We start from the raw sequence: 16,110 nt of genomic DNA, 5'->3' as shown, positions 1-16,110 counted from the left end.
AACCCACTGAGCCACCCAGGCGCCCAAAACTGAAGTATTTTTAAGCCTACTTTTAACTTAAAGAAAGATGGTCTTCACTCCTCACTTATGACCTATATCCTCAATCACTGCTTTCACTCACTCCCCAAAACATTATTTATAATTCTTATCATGCCTTAGCCTTTGTTCATTGAATTACTTAAAGACCTCATCTTTCCCTCCACTGAGTTTTTTCCCTAATAATTTTGAAGAAGATAGGATACTTTTTTCCTGTTATCATTATTTATTAAATATAGGTAAATATATTCAGTCACCTCTTGTCCTTGAATAATGGAGAGCTATTTGTCTGCCAGTCACTTTTCTTTCTGTATTTGCTCTACTTCATAGATAGCAAACATTCTTCTCTTGCCAGTAAGTAAAACTCTAAAAATGAACATGATTTAGAGAAGTGAGACGTGGTATGTGTTGCAGAGTGGTTTTCTATGAGTATGTATACAACTTTATTAAATTCCTTGAATACTCTCCTATTTTTAGAGGATTGAATAGTGGGTTAGGGAAAAGTGACCAAATAAGGTTAGAGAGAAGATTTTATTTTGAGAAGGTTCATGTAAGTGTCATCCTGAGACCTATTAGCTCTGTCAGCTATTTTTGGGAAGCTAAAAGTGTAAGGAGGGTGAAGATGTAAGAAGCTGTAGACTGGAAAGGCCTTAGCTGTTTCATAATTCTTTTTGAATTCATTTTATGAAGTTTTGAAAGTATAAGAATTAAAATAATTATTTACTTTTGGGACATTTTGGTCATGATTAAGTGGTAAAAGTTGTACTTTAGTGGAAATTAATTTGGTGTAATGAAGAATTGTTCCAATTAGAAACAGTATTCTATCTGATTTACTGATTTCTTATTACTGTGTGTTTATAATTTGCAATTGTCATTTAACTTTCCTGGCCATTGTTTTGTCAACTATTACTTCTGCCTCAATTCTCTTTTTTTAGACATGTATGTTAGACCATTTATCAGCATCCGTCAAGTCGTTCACTTAAAAAACATATTTTTTCCTTTTTGTGCCTCAGTTTAGATGATTTTTATTGACCTGTAATCAATTTCACCAATCTTTTTTTCCAATATCCATTCTATTAGATCTGTCCAATGAGTCTTTAATTTCAGATATTCTGTTTTGTAATTTAGAATGTCAACCTGGTATTTTTTGTAAATTTTCTTTCTCTGTGGAAATTCACCTTTCCATTCTATACATTTGCTCCCATCCTTTCCCTCTATTTTCTTTAACATTTAACAGTTAATATTCTTTTTTTTTAGATTTTATTTATTTATTTGACAGAGAGAGATCACAAGCAGGCAGAGAGGCAGGCAGAGAGAGAGGAGGAAGCAGGCTCCCTGCTGAGCAGAGAGCCCGATGCGGGGCTCGATCCCAGGACCCTGGGATCATGATCCGAGCTGAAGGCAGAGGCTTTAACCCACTGAGCCATCCAGGTGCCCCAACAGTTAATATTCTTGTTTAATTCTAATACTGGGTCATCTTCAGGCCTGCTTCTGTGGGTTTGTTTTCCTCTTGATTTTAAGTCACATTTTCCTGCTTCTTTGCATGTCCTAAAATGTTTTATTATACGTCAGTCATTCTAGAAGAAGAGTAGATAAACTGAAGTTGATGTTTGCCCTACAGAGGAAGCATGCTGTTTTCTGTCAGGCAGTTGGATTATTCCCTCAGTTCAATCAGTAACTGAGCTAGGTTAGGCTAAGGTATCAGCTTTATGTAAACTTAGTTCGTCGTGGGTTTCACACATCTTGGTAGGAAAAACTGTCGTATTTTTTGTAGTATTTTTGTCATATAGGCTTCTCCCTCTCCTGAGATGCTCTCCCAAAGGCTTTGTAATTTGGGGTGATTTCCTTATGCCTTTCCAGCCCCGCCTTCTGCACTTCACTAACACTACACAGAAGTCCTGTAGGGGTAAACCAGTTATACATTCAGACTCCTCCAGATTCTATCACATCGGTCTTATTTGGTCATGGAAATCTCTTCTGGTTTCTGTTTTCTCAAGCAAGAGTACCTTTGTCTATGGCAGACTCAGTCCCAAAGTAATGGCCCAGATTTGGCACATGCCTCCACGAAGAAAAATGGCTACCTAGGAAAGACTCTTCTCTTTCTGGGATTTAAATCATCAGGACCTCTCTCTCTATGTCCACAGCATTCTTAAAAACCTTGTGCTATTTGAAACTTACTTATTTTTCCCAGTTGTTATTGTGGGAGTGATAATCTGCTCTTACCTTATATAAAAACTGGAAGTAGAAACCTTTCATATACTTTTCTGATAAATACATAAATACTTTCTTCATGTAAGAAGCTCTTAAGTTCCAGCAAAAGCTGTGTGGTGTTTCTTTGAATTTCTGGAGTATTCGTCTTTTAACTTTCCTTAAGTAACATGTGATCATTCTGTGTGTACAAGATTAAACTGGGTATAGACAAGTAATCATTTTAATTTTATCTACCTGACAAATGCAGGTGTTTCTGTTGCTGATCGGGAGGCCAGTCTGGAATTAATTAAGTTGGACATATCCCGCACATTTCCATCCCTTTACATCTTTCAGAAGGTGAGGGTTTCTAACCAGTTGTAACTACTTCAAAATTTTTTTTGATCCAAGGCAACGAATTCTCAAATGCATAGTTATTATTTTTTAAAAGGCAAAATTATAAAAATTAGAGACCTTTATATGAAACTGTGGAACTATTAGGAAAATTCTGAAGGAATTTCTGTTATTTTGACCCATTGACTGAATGCATTGTAGTTAGCATAGCCCATAATACTTTTATTCATTATGGTGAATTTATTTGTTTTATTTTTTATTCTGAAAGCTATTTGAATTTTAACATTTTTGCTTATTCAGTTGTTAAAATATAAAGAACATTTTCCCAAATCTTAGTTTTCTAGGATTACTGTTGAAATAGGAAAAAATGGTTCATAAAAATGATTTTGTGCATAGGCAGTCATGAGTTGCTTATACCTTAGGAGAAATGATTATTACATTTTGTGTGTACTTTTCTTTCTCACATGGAATTTCTCTAGATTGATACAATGAAATAAAATTTTTACCATTAAGATTAAAATTATTAAACTTAATTTGGTGTAGCTTGATGGTTTCCTTTTGCTAAAATTATATGAAGTGAAATAGTCTGTTTTCATCATAATCTTATTGTACCAAATCTAGAAATCTTTAAAATAGTACAAAGACTATATAACTTGTATCCATCAAGTGAGTTCATTTGACTTTTCTTTGGTTCAGGATTAAATATTTTTATTAATTCTTTAGAGAAAACATTACAGAGCATATTTAGAGTATTTCTGACAGTGACACAATATACTAACTAAAACAACTCATTTAGGAAATGCTGGAGTTTATTTAAAAATTACTTATTTGGGAATTAACATATAGACAGTTATTGTGTATTTGACATTTCATTTTTCTCTCCTAAGGGTGGCCCATATCATGATGTCTTACATAGTATCTTAGGGGCATATACGTGTTACAGACCTGATGTTGGTTATGTAAGTATTTGTTTCAGTCTTGTTTTTGAATATAAACATTTTATCTATCTTATCAAAGTTATGTTGTCCTAGCTCCCAAATATCTGTATCTCTCTGTCTAATTTTTCTTGGGGCTGCCAACTAAACAGAGAGGAATCTTCCCAGGCACTTGTGAGACTGCCTGCCAGATTTCTGGGAGAGCTACTGAGGGTTTTATTATTCAATTTGTAAGCCTTTATTAATTGCCCCTGATGTTGGTGTAGCGTCTATTCCCTCCTCCCTGTGTCTGTGCCTCTGGAGATAAACCTCTTAGATTATGTTGGGTTGAGGGAAAGATAGGCACCTGTCCTTATAGAATAGAGGAAGGGATTTGCTCCTTGTATAAATTTTCAGCCAATCCTAGGTTTAGCCTTACCCCTCCAATTTCAGAGTGGCCTGTAACTTCAGTTTCTGAGCCTTGCAGATTTGTGGCAGAATTGGTTTGCTGCTTATTGGCTTCCTTTTCTGCAGATATCTTAGTTTCAACATTCTCCATTTATTTACAACTTCTGGAATGCTAGTGACATTTTTATTTACTGTTTATATTATTTTCCATTCTCTTTGTCTTCCTAGGCTCGTATTGATTTTTTTTCTTTAATGTCATTATAGTTGGATTTGGGAGGGAACACAGAATAATGTGAGTGCTCAGGGCACCTGGGTGGCTCAGTTGGTTAGGCAATTGCCTTTGGCTCAGGTCATGATCCTGAAGTTCCGGGATCCAGTCCCATGTTGGGCTCCCTGCTCAGAGGGTCAGTCTTCTGACCTCTCTCCTCTCATTCTCTCTCTCAAATAAATAAATAAAACCTAAAAAAAAAAAAAAGTGTTCAGTTTGCCATGTTTAACTGGAAGTCATGAAACCTCATCTTACCTTTGTCTTTTTTTTTTTTTTTAAGATTTTATTTATTTGAGAGAGAGCACACAAGTAGAGGAGGAGGAACAGAGGGAGAAGCTCCCACTGAGCAGGGAGCCCCTAGTGGGACTCAATCCCAGGACCCTGGGATCATGACCTGAGCCAAAGGCAGACACTTAACTGACTGAGCCACCCAGTCATCCCCAAAATAAAATTTTTAAAAAATGTGAACATTACATAATGTTTTGACTATTCTGTGACATAATACATGAGCAAGGGATTTTAGATCTTTCATTGAAATTTCACTTTCTCCGTAAGGACTACTTGGACCATCTTCTTTAATATAAAACCTACCATATTCCCAAACTTGGCACTTACCCCCTTTACTATGCCATATTTGTCCTATAGCACTTATCACTTATTCTGCCTGCCACAGGCTCTATCCTCATGGAATTTATACTCTAGAAAATCAAATAGGGAATTACTGTAGATTTTGTAAAGAGTACACAGAAAAAGCCAGAGAAGTAGGAGGAGAACAAAGAAATACTGGATCACAGAAGCAAAGGGAATTCTAAGAGTGTAGAAAAGTGCCCATTGGGTTTTACAAGTTATTGGTTATCCTGGCAAAAGGAGTTTCAAAATCAGCTAGTAATGGATTGGGAATCCAAACTGAAGTCTGCAAGAAATAAAAACTTCAAGGGGAGCTGAGAAAGTAGAAATAGTGATTGCAGGCAAACCTTGAAAACATTTGGCTGGGAAAAAGAGACACAGGCGGTTTCATTGTAAATACTGTTAAGTGTTGTTTTTGTGTAAGTCTCTTCTGCAAATCTGTACCAGAAGTGCCTGATGAAGTTTTTTTAGTTAAACAATGATCAGCAATTCATATCAGTTATCTGCTCAAAAATGTCCAACAGTTGTCCATAACTCACAAGCAAGCATCTGTGTAGCTGAGCTTTTTCCTCAAGGCTTTTCACTGTTGGAATTGCATCCTACTTAAGTTCTCCCAATATCAAGATTGTGCTCCAGCTGGGCTGGTCCTGTGTGTCTTTGGTCACATTTTTTTTTTTTTTTAATTTATTGGGATTTTTTTTTTTTTTTCTTATTTGTTCATCCTGCTTTTCCAGGAATCCAGCCTACTTCCACCCTCCCACCACCTCTTCTGTCTTAGAACTTCAGTAGCACTTTTCATACATTTCTTTTATTCTTAGTTCCTCACATTATACCTCAGACAGATGTGCTGTGACATGAAGACAATCACCATATTTTCAATGTCCTCTACTTTGAAAGACTTCAGAGTGAGAGAAAATGAAAGCAAGATTAGTACGTGGAGATAGGCTTTTGTAGCAAGTAAAAGCTGATACTTTCTCCTTTTTTTCTAAAATTTTCCCTAATCTTTTTAAACCGTAACACATGAACAAAAAAATTTAAGATTAGGGAGATTTCATAATTATTGACAAGTTCTCTGTATTTACTTTCATTGACAAAAAAGAAAACTTGGTTAATTCTACTTTAATATCACTTCTTAATTTTTAAGGAATACAGTAAGATAAACTGTATTGAATTATTATTGTAAGCACATTTTGATGAATTTCTTTTCTTTGAAGGTCCAAGGGATGTCCTTCATAGCAGCAGTTCTCATTCTCAATTTGGAAGAGGCAGATGCCTTCATTGCATTTGCAAACCTCCTCAATAAGCCATGCCAGCTGGCCTTTTTTCGTGTGGATCACAACATGGTATGAACATTTGGAAGGAATCATGTTTTCCTTTGACTGTCAGTTTCTATAGTCTGAGTGCTCTTTTAGAGTGAAAAACAGTAATTAGAAGACCAAAAAAATATGATCTAAAATAAGTTTTTCATTGAATTATAATTTTACAAATGCTTGATAAAAAGAATAGGAAAGAAGTGCTAAGCAAGATTTTCTTTTAATTTTTTAAGGGTTTAATTTCTCTATTTCTAAAGTATACTGTTCAGTAACTTTATTGATATTTCTATCTTTAGATGTTGAAATATTTTGCAACGTTTGAAGTATTTTTTGAAGAAAATCTCTCCAAACTATTTCTTCATTTCAAATCTTACAGTCTTACACCAGACATATACTTGATCGACTGGTAAGTCATAAAATCAATAAAATAGTATAACTTTTTGAGTATTTTAGGAATAAGAGTAAATCTCATGCACAGGATTATACAGATAAAAATTCCTTCCCTTAACAAATAGAGAAACTCAGACATTTTTGTGGGGAGGCATTTGATTAAGAACATGGACTCTGGACTAAAATCAGAATCCCTCAATTTGTGTTTTAGTTTTTTATCTATAAAATGGGAATAATATCTTTATCTTGGGTTGTAGTGAGTGTTTTACATAGATTATCTCCTTCAATGCGTGCATGCTACGCTCAGGAGAAAGCTATTTCTTTATCATTCTTAACACACAAGAGCTTATGATAGTTATGATATGTTTTTTTGGTTGGTTTTGGTTTTTTTTACTGAGGACTTTGGTTTTTTTCAAGGCTTTATCCTGCTTTTTGACAGAGGAGTGATGCTTTATTTAGGTGCTAGTGCCTTTTTCTCAACATTGCACTTACAGTTCTTCCTTGCCAAGGACTCTTGTGAGCCATCACCAGTTGATTGTAGAATGGTGGGATGGTGAAGTTTCCAAAAGGATGGAGCAATTATCTTAAGATAGCTTGTTACGATTACATGTGAGGCATTCAAACCTTAAACCCCAGTCATCAAATTCAGTGGATTTCCTGTAAATGAGACTAAGTTTCACTATAGAAAAATAATTAATGGCCTTGTTCAAGTATGCTATATTCCCAGTTGTTAAGGTTTTCTTTTATTTAAGTTTTTTTAAAAACTTAGTTATTTTTCAGTGTTTTTTTTTTCTTTTTGGTGCAAGAGAGGTTTTTTTTTTTTTATTTTTAAAGATTTATTTTGTTTATTTATTTATTTGACAGAGAGAGAGAGAGAGATCACAAGCAGGCAGGTAGAGAGAGGGAGGGAAGCAGGCTTCCTGCGGAGTAGAGAGCCCAATGCGGGGCTCGATCCCAGGACCCTGAGATCATGACCTGAGCCCAAGGCAGAGGCTTAACCCTCTGAGCTACCCAGGAGCCCCTGTTTATTCTTTAAAGATTTTATTTATTTATTTGAGAGAGAGAGTTAGAGAGCATGAGATGGAAGAGAGTCAGAGGGAGAAACACACTCCTTGCTGAGCAGGCAGCCCGATGTGGGACTCGATCCCAGGACTCCAGGATCATGATCTGAGCCGAAGGCAGTTGCTTAACCAGGTGAGCCACCCAGATGCCCAAAAAAGGTGGTTTTATTAAAGGATGGGAACAGAACCCGAGGCAGAAAGAGGTACTGCATCATTGTGTTCTTTTCCATTTCTACTGGGAACATTGGAGTTCCTCTGGGAAGGCCCCAAGATAATGGGGAGAAGAGAAGTTTTATGTTACAAGACCCAGAGGACCAAGGCCAAATACTAAATCTGTAGAGAAGGGGCAAAAATACTCAATTGCCCATCTTGAAGAGTGTGAACGAACATAAGGCAAACCAGTATCACATTTGGTAATAGGGAGCAGAATGTAATTAGTAGTGAGAACTGTGTACTACTTAGGCACTGCTGGTACCTTCTCTCATTTTGAGCAATGAATTACTATCCTCTGTACTACCAGGGGTGTGCTTTTATTATGCAATTAAATATTTGTTATTTAAGAAATAGACATGGATTTTTGTTTCACTGCCTCTGAACTTACTACCTAAGTAAGTAGTAAAACTTAGTTCCTTCTTCAAGTTTCATCAGCACTACCTCAGATAAGCACAGTCTTTGTAAAAAAAAAAAAAAAATGTGTACTTTGGGAGCTCTTGGCTCCCAAAGGTTGGGTATGCAACTCTTGATCTCAGGGTTATAAGTTTGAACCCCACACTGAGTGTAGAGATTAGTTTTTTAAAAAGAGAAAAAAAAAGTGTGCTTTGCCAAGGCAGCTTCAAGAGAAGTTCTCTAGCACCTACTGTCCCCATTTCCCCAACCAGAGCACAGCCCTAAAACTCCACTGGATAAAGAATTGCATGAACGGAGCGCCTGGGTAGCTCAGTCTGTTAAGCGGCTACCTTAGCCTTGGGTCATGATCCCAAGGTCCTGTGATCGAGCCCCGAATTGGGCTCCCTCAGCGTAGAGCCTGCTTCTCCTTTCCCTCTCCCCCTGCTTGTGTTGGCTCTCTCACTGTCTCTCTCTGTCAAATAAGTAAAATCTTAAAAAAAAAAATTACACAATCAGACATTGTCAGAAAGGATGGGAAAAACCATTTTAGTGATTCTGTTGGAGCTATACATGCTACAAAAGAAGTAGTAAGTAAAGTTTGGCAAAGGGAAGAAAGAACCAGTAGATGTTTGTGGGAGGAGAAAAGAGAGAAGTTGTATTTAGGTTACTAAAAGATGATACTTGGATTCCTCATACAATAATAAGTAACTTTTATTGAGCCTTTTTTATGTAGCAGGCACTATTCTGAATACTTTACATTTATTCCTTTAATTTTCAAAACAATCCTGAGAGGTAGGTAATATTACTCTTTATTTACTAATGAGGAAATGGAGGCACAGCAAGGATGGATATCTTGCTCAAGTTAACGCCACTAATGTCAAACTTAAACATTCTGGTTTCAGAGCCCATCCCCTTAATCACTAGGTGTTTTTGCCACTCTTAATTTCTGCTAGGCCATGTCTCTGTGGAAGGTGGTAAGTTACTTTTACTTACTTTCCCACTATTCAAATTCTTTGAAGGAAGGAGTAGTATCTTATTTATCTTTTTATCCCTAATTAAGCACTGTTCTTTTTATATAGAGATGATTAATGAGTGAATGAATAAATGAATGAAGAACTTCATGACTATTTTCTCCCTAATTTTAGGATCTTCACACTCTATAGCAAATCACTACCACTTGATCTGGCTTGTCGAGTCTGGGATGTATTTTGCAGAGATGGGGAGGAATTTTTATTTAGGACTGGATTAGGAATCCTCCGATTATATGAAGATATTCTCCTACAAATGGACTTTATTCATATAGCACAGTTTCTCACTAAATTGCCAGAAGATATCACATCAGAAAAGCTGTTCAGCTGTATTGCAGCCATTCAGATGCAAAATAGCACCAAAAAATGGACTCAGGTAGAGTGACCTTTTCCTACTTCTTCTAATGGATGTGTTAAAACGACCAGTTGACTTATAAAAAACTTATTTCTCAGGGGCACCTGGGTGGCTCAGTGGGTTAATAAACCTTTGCCTTCAGGTGGGGGTCATGATCTCAGGGTCCTGGGATCGAGCCCCACATCGGGCTCTCTGCTCAGCGGGGAGCCTGCTTCCCCCTCTATCTCTGCCTGCTGCTCTTGCCTACGTGTGACTTCTCTCTCTCTCTGTCAAATAAAAAAGTAAAATCTTAAAAAAAAAAAAACCTTATTTCTCAAATGTTAGTGCCTAATTAAAAAACAAAAAAATAATTTTTGACTTTGAAAAGGCAAGAATTTAAAGTCAATTTCTCCTCTTTTACCTATCCAAAGCTATGGTTTTATTTTTATGTAACTCCAATAACTTTGTTTTTTTTTTTTTTTTTTTTTTTACGGAGCGCCTGGGTAGCTCAGTCTGTTAAGCGGCTGCCTTAGCCTTGGGTCATGATCCCAAGGACTGGATTAGGAATCTATTTCAAATAGACAACAATTATATCAGACACCTGCTGGGTGACTCAGTTGGTTCAATGTCTAACTCTTGGTCTCAGCTCAGATCTCAATCTCAGGGTCATGAGTTCAGGTTCTGTGTCATGGAGCCTACTTAAAAAAACAAAAACAAAACTACCCACCTTGTGCTAAAGATTTACAACAGAAAGAATTTAATGTATGATCTTGGCTTTTTAGATGCCTCTCCTGTTAGGGAAGCAAACATTGGCAGTCTAAGTAAGTTAAGTGCCATAAAAGCATTATCACTTGCTCCTTGAATGATAGACAGTAAGCATCATAAGCTCACAGTTTTATTGCTTACTAAAATGAAGTGTCAGAAAATATGCATCCAGAAAATGTTCTGTTACTAAGTAGTAATTTCAGAATATTTGGCAAGTGATGAAAACTGGAATCTAATTGTATACCATAAAATTGAGTTGAAAAGAACAAGAGGATTTGAGAATAGCAGTCGTCCAGGGGATAGAGTTAAATACACTAAAGCTTTTCCATGTTAATAAACTATAGTCACTTAAACCTCTTTAATCTGTGTGGTAGTTAATTTTGAGGATTAATCTTTCCTTTATATAATTTCCAGGTCTTTGCATCTGTAATGAAGGATATTAAAGAAGGAGACAAGAATAATAGTCCTGCTCTGAAAAGCTAATCTTCAAAATTAACAGACTAATTGAAACATAAATAATGTTTTCATAAAAGTTTTTCATTTCCTATGTAAAAAGCGTGGAAGAAAATGTTGGAGAAATCTAAAAGAATCAAGACATGGGAAACTGCTGATTTTGAATTCCATGGCTGAAGTAAATGAAATGAGTAACCAATTGACAGTATTAATAAAAAGTATTTTGTAGGGAGAGCCATTTTACAAAGGGAAGAGTTTAAATGGCTAGTTCATACTCCATAATTTGGAGTGAAGTTTAATGCAATAAACTTTTTTAACAGCTTTGGAGATTATTCAAATTTTTACATCTTTTCTTTTTTAACAGTTACCATAAAAGCACTTTGGAGGTCAGAGCAGGATTGTTAAATACTACTTTAACTTCCAAAATACTATTTGAAATAAACACCTGAATACAAATATTATCTCCAGTTCCAACCTTTTGAAGATATTAGAGAACAAAAGAAAGCAACTTTGTAGATTATTTAAGTCACTGAAATTGTTGTCTTCATTCACAGGCTGGGACAAATTGGGGTTTTCTGGGAACTGGAAATACTGATGGGAGCTTGTTTCACATTTGTTTAGGTGTTTTTCCACAGCATCATGTTTGTTTGTTTTTGAAGGAAAATTGTTTCTTAAGGAATACCCATGACTCAAAGAATTTTAGCCTTTCTGTTTAGTCTAAGAAGTTGTTCATCTAGTAATTTAAGGAAACTAACTGGTAAAAGGAGAGTTCTTTGCACTTTAGTGGACTGAAGACTTGATTTTGGAAGTAAGTCCATGAATATAAATGAGATTTTTCACTGGTAAGAGTTAAAACATACAAATTCTGAGAGTTCTGAAATAGCATGCTACTTGGCAAGACTTTAAACTTTTTAGTTAAAATTCCTTCACTGTCTGTAGAAACAAAATTTAATTCCAGTTTTAAATTTGAAATCTTAATATGTAGCCAAGTCTATGACTTGTAAAACACTGTGCATAATTTTCTAATCAATGGAAATAAGAGTAAAAGAAAAAGATAAAATTAACTTTTTTCTAATGAGTCTAACTTTGATGGTATAGTGGATAAAGAAATTAATTATTGGTAAATCAACATGAATTTTATTATAATACATTTAATCCTCAAACCTAAAATAAATCACTTGAGTATTATAAGTGATATCTGTATAACATGCTGTTTGGTTAATAATTAGATGTACAGTGTGCTTTTATGTTTGCAGTTTTGTTTAAAACAACACTTGAGCATACTATTTCTGTTAGTAGCATATAGTCTTAAAACTAACAAGCCTGAAAATCTTGTTAGTTCACTGACTGCCTCTTTAGGAGTATGGGACCAGATGGTGTCCATATATTTTTACCCCATGGGTCATTCTAGCCTAGGGACCACTAGTGGAACCCTCAGAAGTTAACTCCTATCTTAGGAGCTTACTTAGTGGAAACTGGTATTGTAATACATATTGAGGGAGTACCCAGGGTCTTAATAGGTTTTAGAATGACGTTTTTAACTCTGGTAACTACTTCCTCGATATTGGTGGCCCTGATATAAGAGGGAATGTAACCCCTGGCAGTAATCTCGTTGAAGTTGTACTACCTGCCTAAATTTAATCTTACTTGTATGTATTTGTTTCCTGAGTTTGACCTAAATTACTGTATTTCTTTTTTTCATTTTTATTATTGTACAGTTTCTTTACTTTTCAAGTATAAATGTGTATATAAAATGTAAATACAAGGAATTCACTAAAAAAACCACTATTAATAATTACTGTGTAAATAAAACTTGTAAGCAGAGTAATTACTTGAAATGAGTCTTTATTACTTTGGGGATAACTGGTTTATTATTTAACCACATTTGGAGAAAAAAAAAGAATAATTTTTCCCCCAAAATCTCTTCCAAGGGATATTCTAGTCCTTCAGCCTCTTGAGACTCACAGTACTGGCAGCTCAAATATTATCATGTATCTTCCTTTGAATCTCCTATACAGGCAGTATAGGGTTATTCAACATGGTCAGTGTATGATGGGATTTTTTTGGTTAAAGTATATTTTCAATTAAAAAATAAGTTTTCCTAAAATTTTCAAGGTGATGTTAAATTTAATATGTATAGAATGTTTCATTTGTCTGATTTATATATATATATATATATATATATATAATTTCTTACTTCACTGTCCTTTCAGGCCAGGTATACATTGTATTATTTAAGTGCTACCTAGAAGATCCAAGTAACTGGCATAGTTTTCTAAGAGTCATAGAATATAATCATAATTTTTGCTGATTTCTTTTGTAGTGATGATCTTTATATGATATTATTGGCTTGGGTATATTTGTTTGATTTTATAGAAGTTAGGTAACATTTGCAAAATGGCATTAATATTTTCAAGCCTCTGACTTCAGGATAACAGCTTTCATTGTAGCTTAGGAATTGATCCTATTTTTATCTAGAGCAGTCAACGTTTTAGACTCTATACTATTGGAGGGTATAATTCTAAAGCATATAATCATGGAATAATTTATATTCATAATGCCACCTGGTTATTTTGATTTTTCTTATTTTTGATTGGATAAGACTATTTTGTATTCCATGAGCATATTCAGACAGCAGAGATGGGTGTAAAAGAGGAAACATATATGTGACAAAATAGTATTGGGAATCAGCTTTTAATTTGCCATGACTAGTTGACATATATGTGTCAGAAAACAGTCTTACCTCTGGGGAAAAGTGATTTTTGTGTCAAATTCGTATTAGTTTGATGTTATCAAAGCGGTGTCCAAAATATGAATTCCCAAATGTAGTAAAACTTCATTAATTAGAACTGCACTGCTTCACAACATCTAAAAACAAAAATTAAAATAGAAGATTTTAGAGAAACTAGTGACTTCAGAGAGAGAAGAAAATCTGGCCCTTTAAAAACATTGTTTGTTAACTGAGGGTTGGGGGGGTGTCGCGGGGGAGGGAGAGGATGGCTGGGTGATGGACATTGGGGAGGGTATGTGCTATGGTGAGTGCTATGAATTGTGGGAGACTGATGATTCACAGACCTGTACCCCTGAAGCAAATAATGTACTATGTGTTAATAAATACATATCCTGAAGTAAATTATACATTGTGTGTGTGTGTGTGTGTGTGTGTGTGTGTGTGTGTAGTTTACTAACAGTGTAACTGCAGTAGAAGTAAATAACTTGGTACTTTGAATGAAAGTAGGAACATTTGCTAAGCCCTGCTAAACACTGTCTCTTAATATTCTGATAAGCTAAATAAATTGCAAGGCTTAGGAAGTTAGCAAAATTACATTTCTTTCCGAACATTCTACTGTTCATATTTATCTTCCCTCAGTTCCAATTAATAAGGTTTTACTGTTTTCATTCTGTGGGTGGGTTTATTTTCTAATAAATAACCAGAAAAAACTTTGACTTTAAAAAAAATTGCATTACAAAGTATTTTTATTTGTTGAACTTTTACATAAACTGTACTTTCATGATTTTTTTTTAATTTCAAATGACTTTAATACTATTGTATTGAATTTGGAAAATCATTTTTATAATAAAAATGTAAACTAAGGGCGCCTGGGTGGCTCAGTGGGTTAAGCCGCTGCCTTCAGCTCAGGTCATGATCTCAGGGTCCTGGGATCGAGTCCCTGCTGAGCAGGGAGCCTGCTTCCCTTCCTTTCTCTCTCTGCCTGCCTCTCCGTCTACTTGTGATTTCTCTCTGTCAAATAAATAAATAAAATCTTTAAAAAAAAAAAAAGTAAACTAATTCAGATTTGGAAAAGTAGATAAAATTGACAACAATATTGTATATATGTTCTCATTTTTCATTTTCAGGCAGAAAACTATACATAGTTACTTAAGCAGAAAGTAAAGCTTCACTTTTTCCTATTCTAGGCAATAGTGATAATCAATATTGTAAGTAAATGATATATTTTAATTTATTACATAAATCTCAAGGCTTTTAATTTTAGCATCTATATTATTAAGAAACTTTAAAAGGGAAGTAATGACTTGATTAAAATCTTGTAGATTGTATTTAGGGTACCTGTGTTTGGACTTTGAGAGTGAAAAGATAAATTGGAAAGTGTTTGAATGATAGGGTTTGTTCTATTCTTGAAGTAAACCCAAGTGATTTTTAAATAAATTTTAGTGTAGAAAGGGAATTTCTCATTACTTTGTCTTAATATCTCTTCTGATTTGATTTTTAAGGCCATTTATGTGAGCCTTTGAAAAGTAAACTGCTCATCAAATTTTTAATTAGACTACATGTTTTACTCTTTAAAAAAAATGAGAGAAAGTGAGAACGAGCAGTGGGGAGAGGGAGAGGGAGAAACAGGCTCCCCGCTGAGCACCCAGGCGCCCCTGTTTTCTTCTTTTTAAAAAATGCAGGGCCGTCTGGGTGGCTCAGTCAGTTAAGTGTCTGCCTTCAGCTCAGGTCATGATCACAGGGGTCCTGGGATCAAGCCCTGAATCAGGCTCTCTGCTCAGCAGGGAGCCTGCTTCCTCCTCTCTGTCTGCCTCTCTGCCTACTTGTGATCTCTCTCTGTCAAATAAATAAAATAAAATCTAAAAAAAAAAATAGAGAATGGGATAATAGGTAATCTAAGATTCCTGAACAGACTACAGGAAAATGGATGCAGAGCATGACATCAGTGCAAGTGGAAAAGGTGTTCAGGAAGGTAGGTTTTTAAAATTTGGTGTTGGGATTCTGAAAGGGGAGTTCTAAATGTAAATGTTATTTACTTTGGGAAGTAAGCAGGAAGTGGGGCCATCTTGCGTAAGCAAGAGAAAACATGGTTTTGTTTTTTGATTTTGGGGTCCCCCCCCTTCTACAACTGGGTGGATAAACAAAACCACTAATATGAAAGGGATTTCTAGGAGAAGTAGACATTTTATGCTGGTGGGGGAAAATCATGACTGTAACATCTTAGAAGTAAATATCAGTGCCTCATGTGGACAGTCTGCCTCTGACTTTTGTATCCCCCCTCCCCTGCCAACTTGCTTCAATCATACTGGCCACCTTCTAATATTCAAACATGCCCAAGCTTATTCTTGCCTTAGTCTCTTTGTACTAGCAATAGCTTCTGCTTGGACTTCAGTGAGGGTTTCAAAACAAGTTTCCCCAGAATGTGCCAATTTTCATGCTCATTATTTTGAGCGGAAGACATTTAAGGCCCAAAAGACTCAAGAAGAGTTTTTTAGGTTCCCCCCTCAATTGCCTGAAAGAATTCAGATAGAGGGGCTCATCCAGAAAGATAGTTAAAAAGAATATGGAGTAGATATGGTAAGCTGGTAAGCTAGGTAGGGCCTATTTGTTCAAAGTTCTTTCTGTTCCTTTCCCT

At 35.4% G+C, this 16,110-nt stretch overlaps 1 protein-coding gene across 5 annotated transcripts in view; it reads left to right on the top strand.

Moving 5' to 3' along the window:
- TBC1D12 (TBC1 domain family member 12) overlaps positions 1-12,572 on the top strand; it is a 103,195-nt gene extending 90,623 nt beyond the window's left edge. For 4 of the 5 annotated variants that reach the window (XM_059169414.1, XM_059169415.1, XM_059169418.1 and 1 more), the window contains 6 exons: positions 2,495-2,583; positions 3,465-3,536; positions 6,009-6,137; positions 6,404-6,513; positions 9,310-9,568; positions 10,706-12,572. In XM_059169414.1, coding sequence (XP_059025397.1) covers positions 2,495-2,583; positions 3,465-3,536; positions 6,009-6,137; positions 6,404-6,513; positions 9,310-9,568; positions 10,706-10,774 — 728 coding nt within the window. In that variant the 3' untranslated portion in view covers positions 10,775-12,572. The remainder of the gene's footprint in view (positions 1-2,494; positions 2,584-3,464; positions 3,537-6,008; positions 6,138-6,403; positions 6,514-9,309; positions 9,569-10,705) is intronic. The other variant, XM_059169416.1, reaches the window with a different exon arrangement.
- Positions 12,573-16,110: the final 3,538 nt, after the last annotated feature.

The sequence above is a fragment of the Mustela lutreola genome, chromosome 4, assembly GCF_030435805.1.
Source record: "Mustela lutreola isolate mMusLut2 chromosome 4, mMusLut2.pri, whole genome shotgun sequence".
Taxonomy (NCBI): domain Eukaryota; kingdom Metazoa; phylum Chordata; class Mammalia; order Carnivora; family Mustelidae; genus Mustela; species Mustela lutreola.
This window is presented reverse-complemented; position numbering and strand designations above follow the sequence as displayed.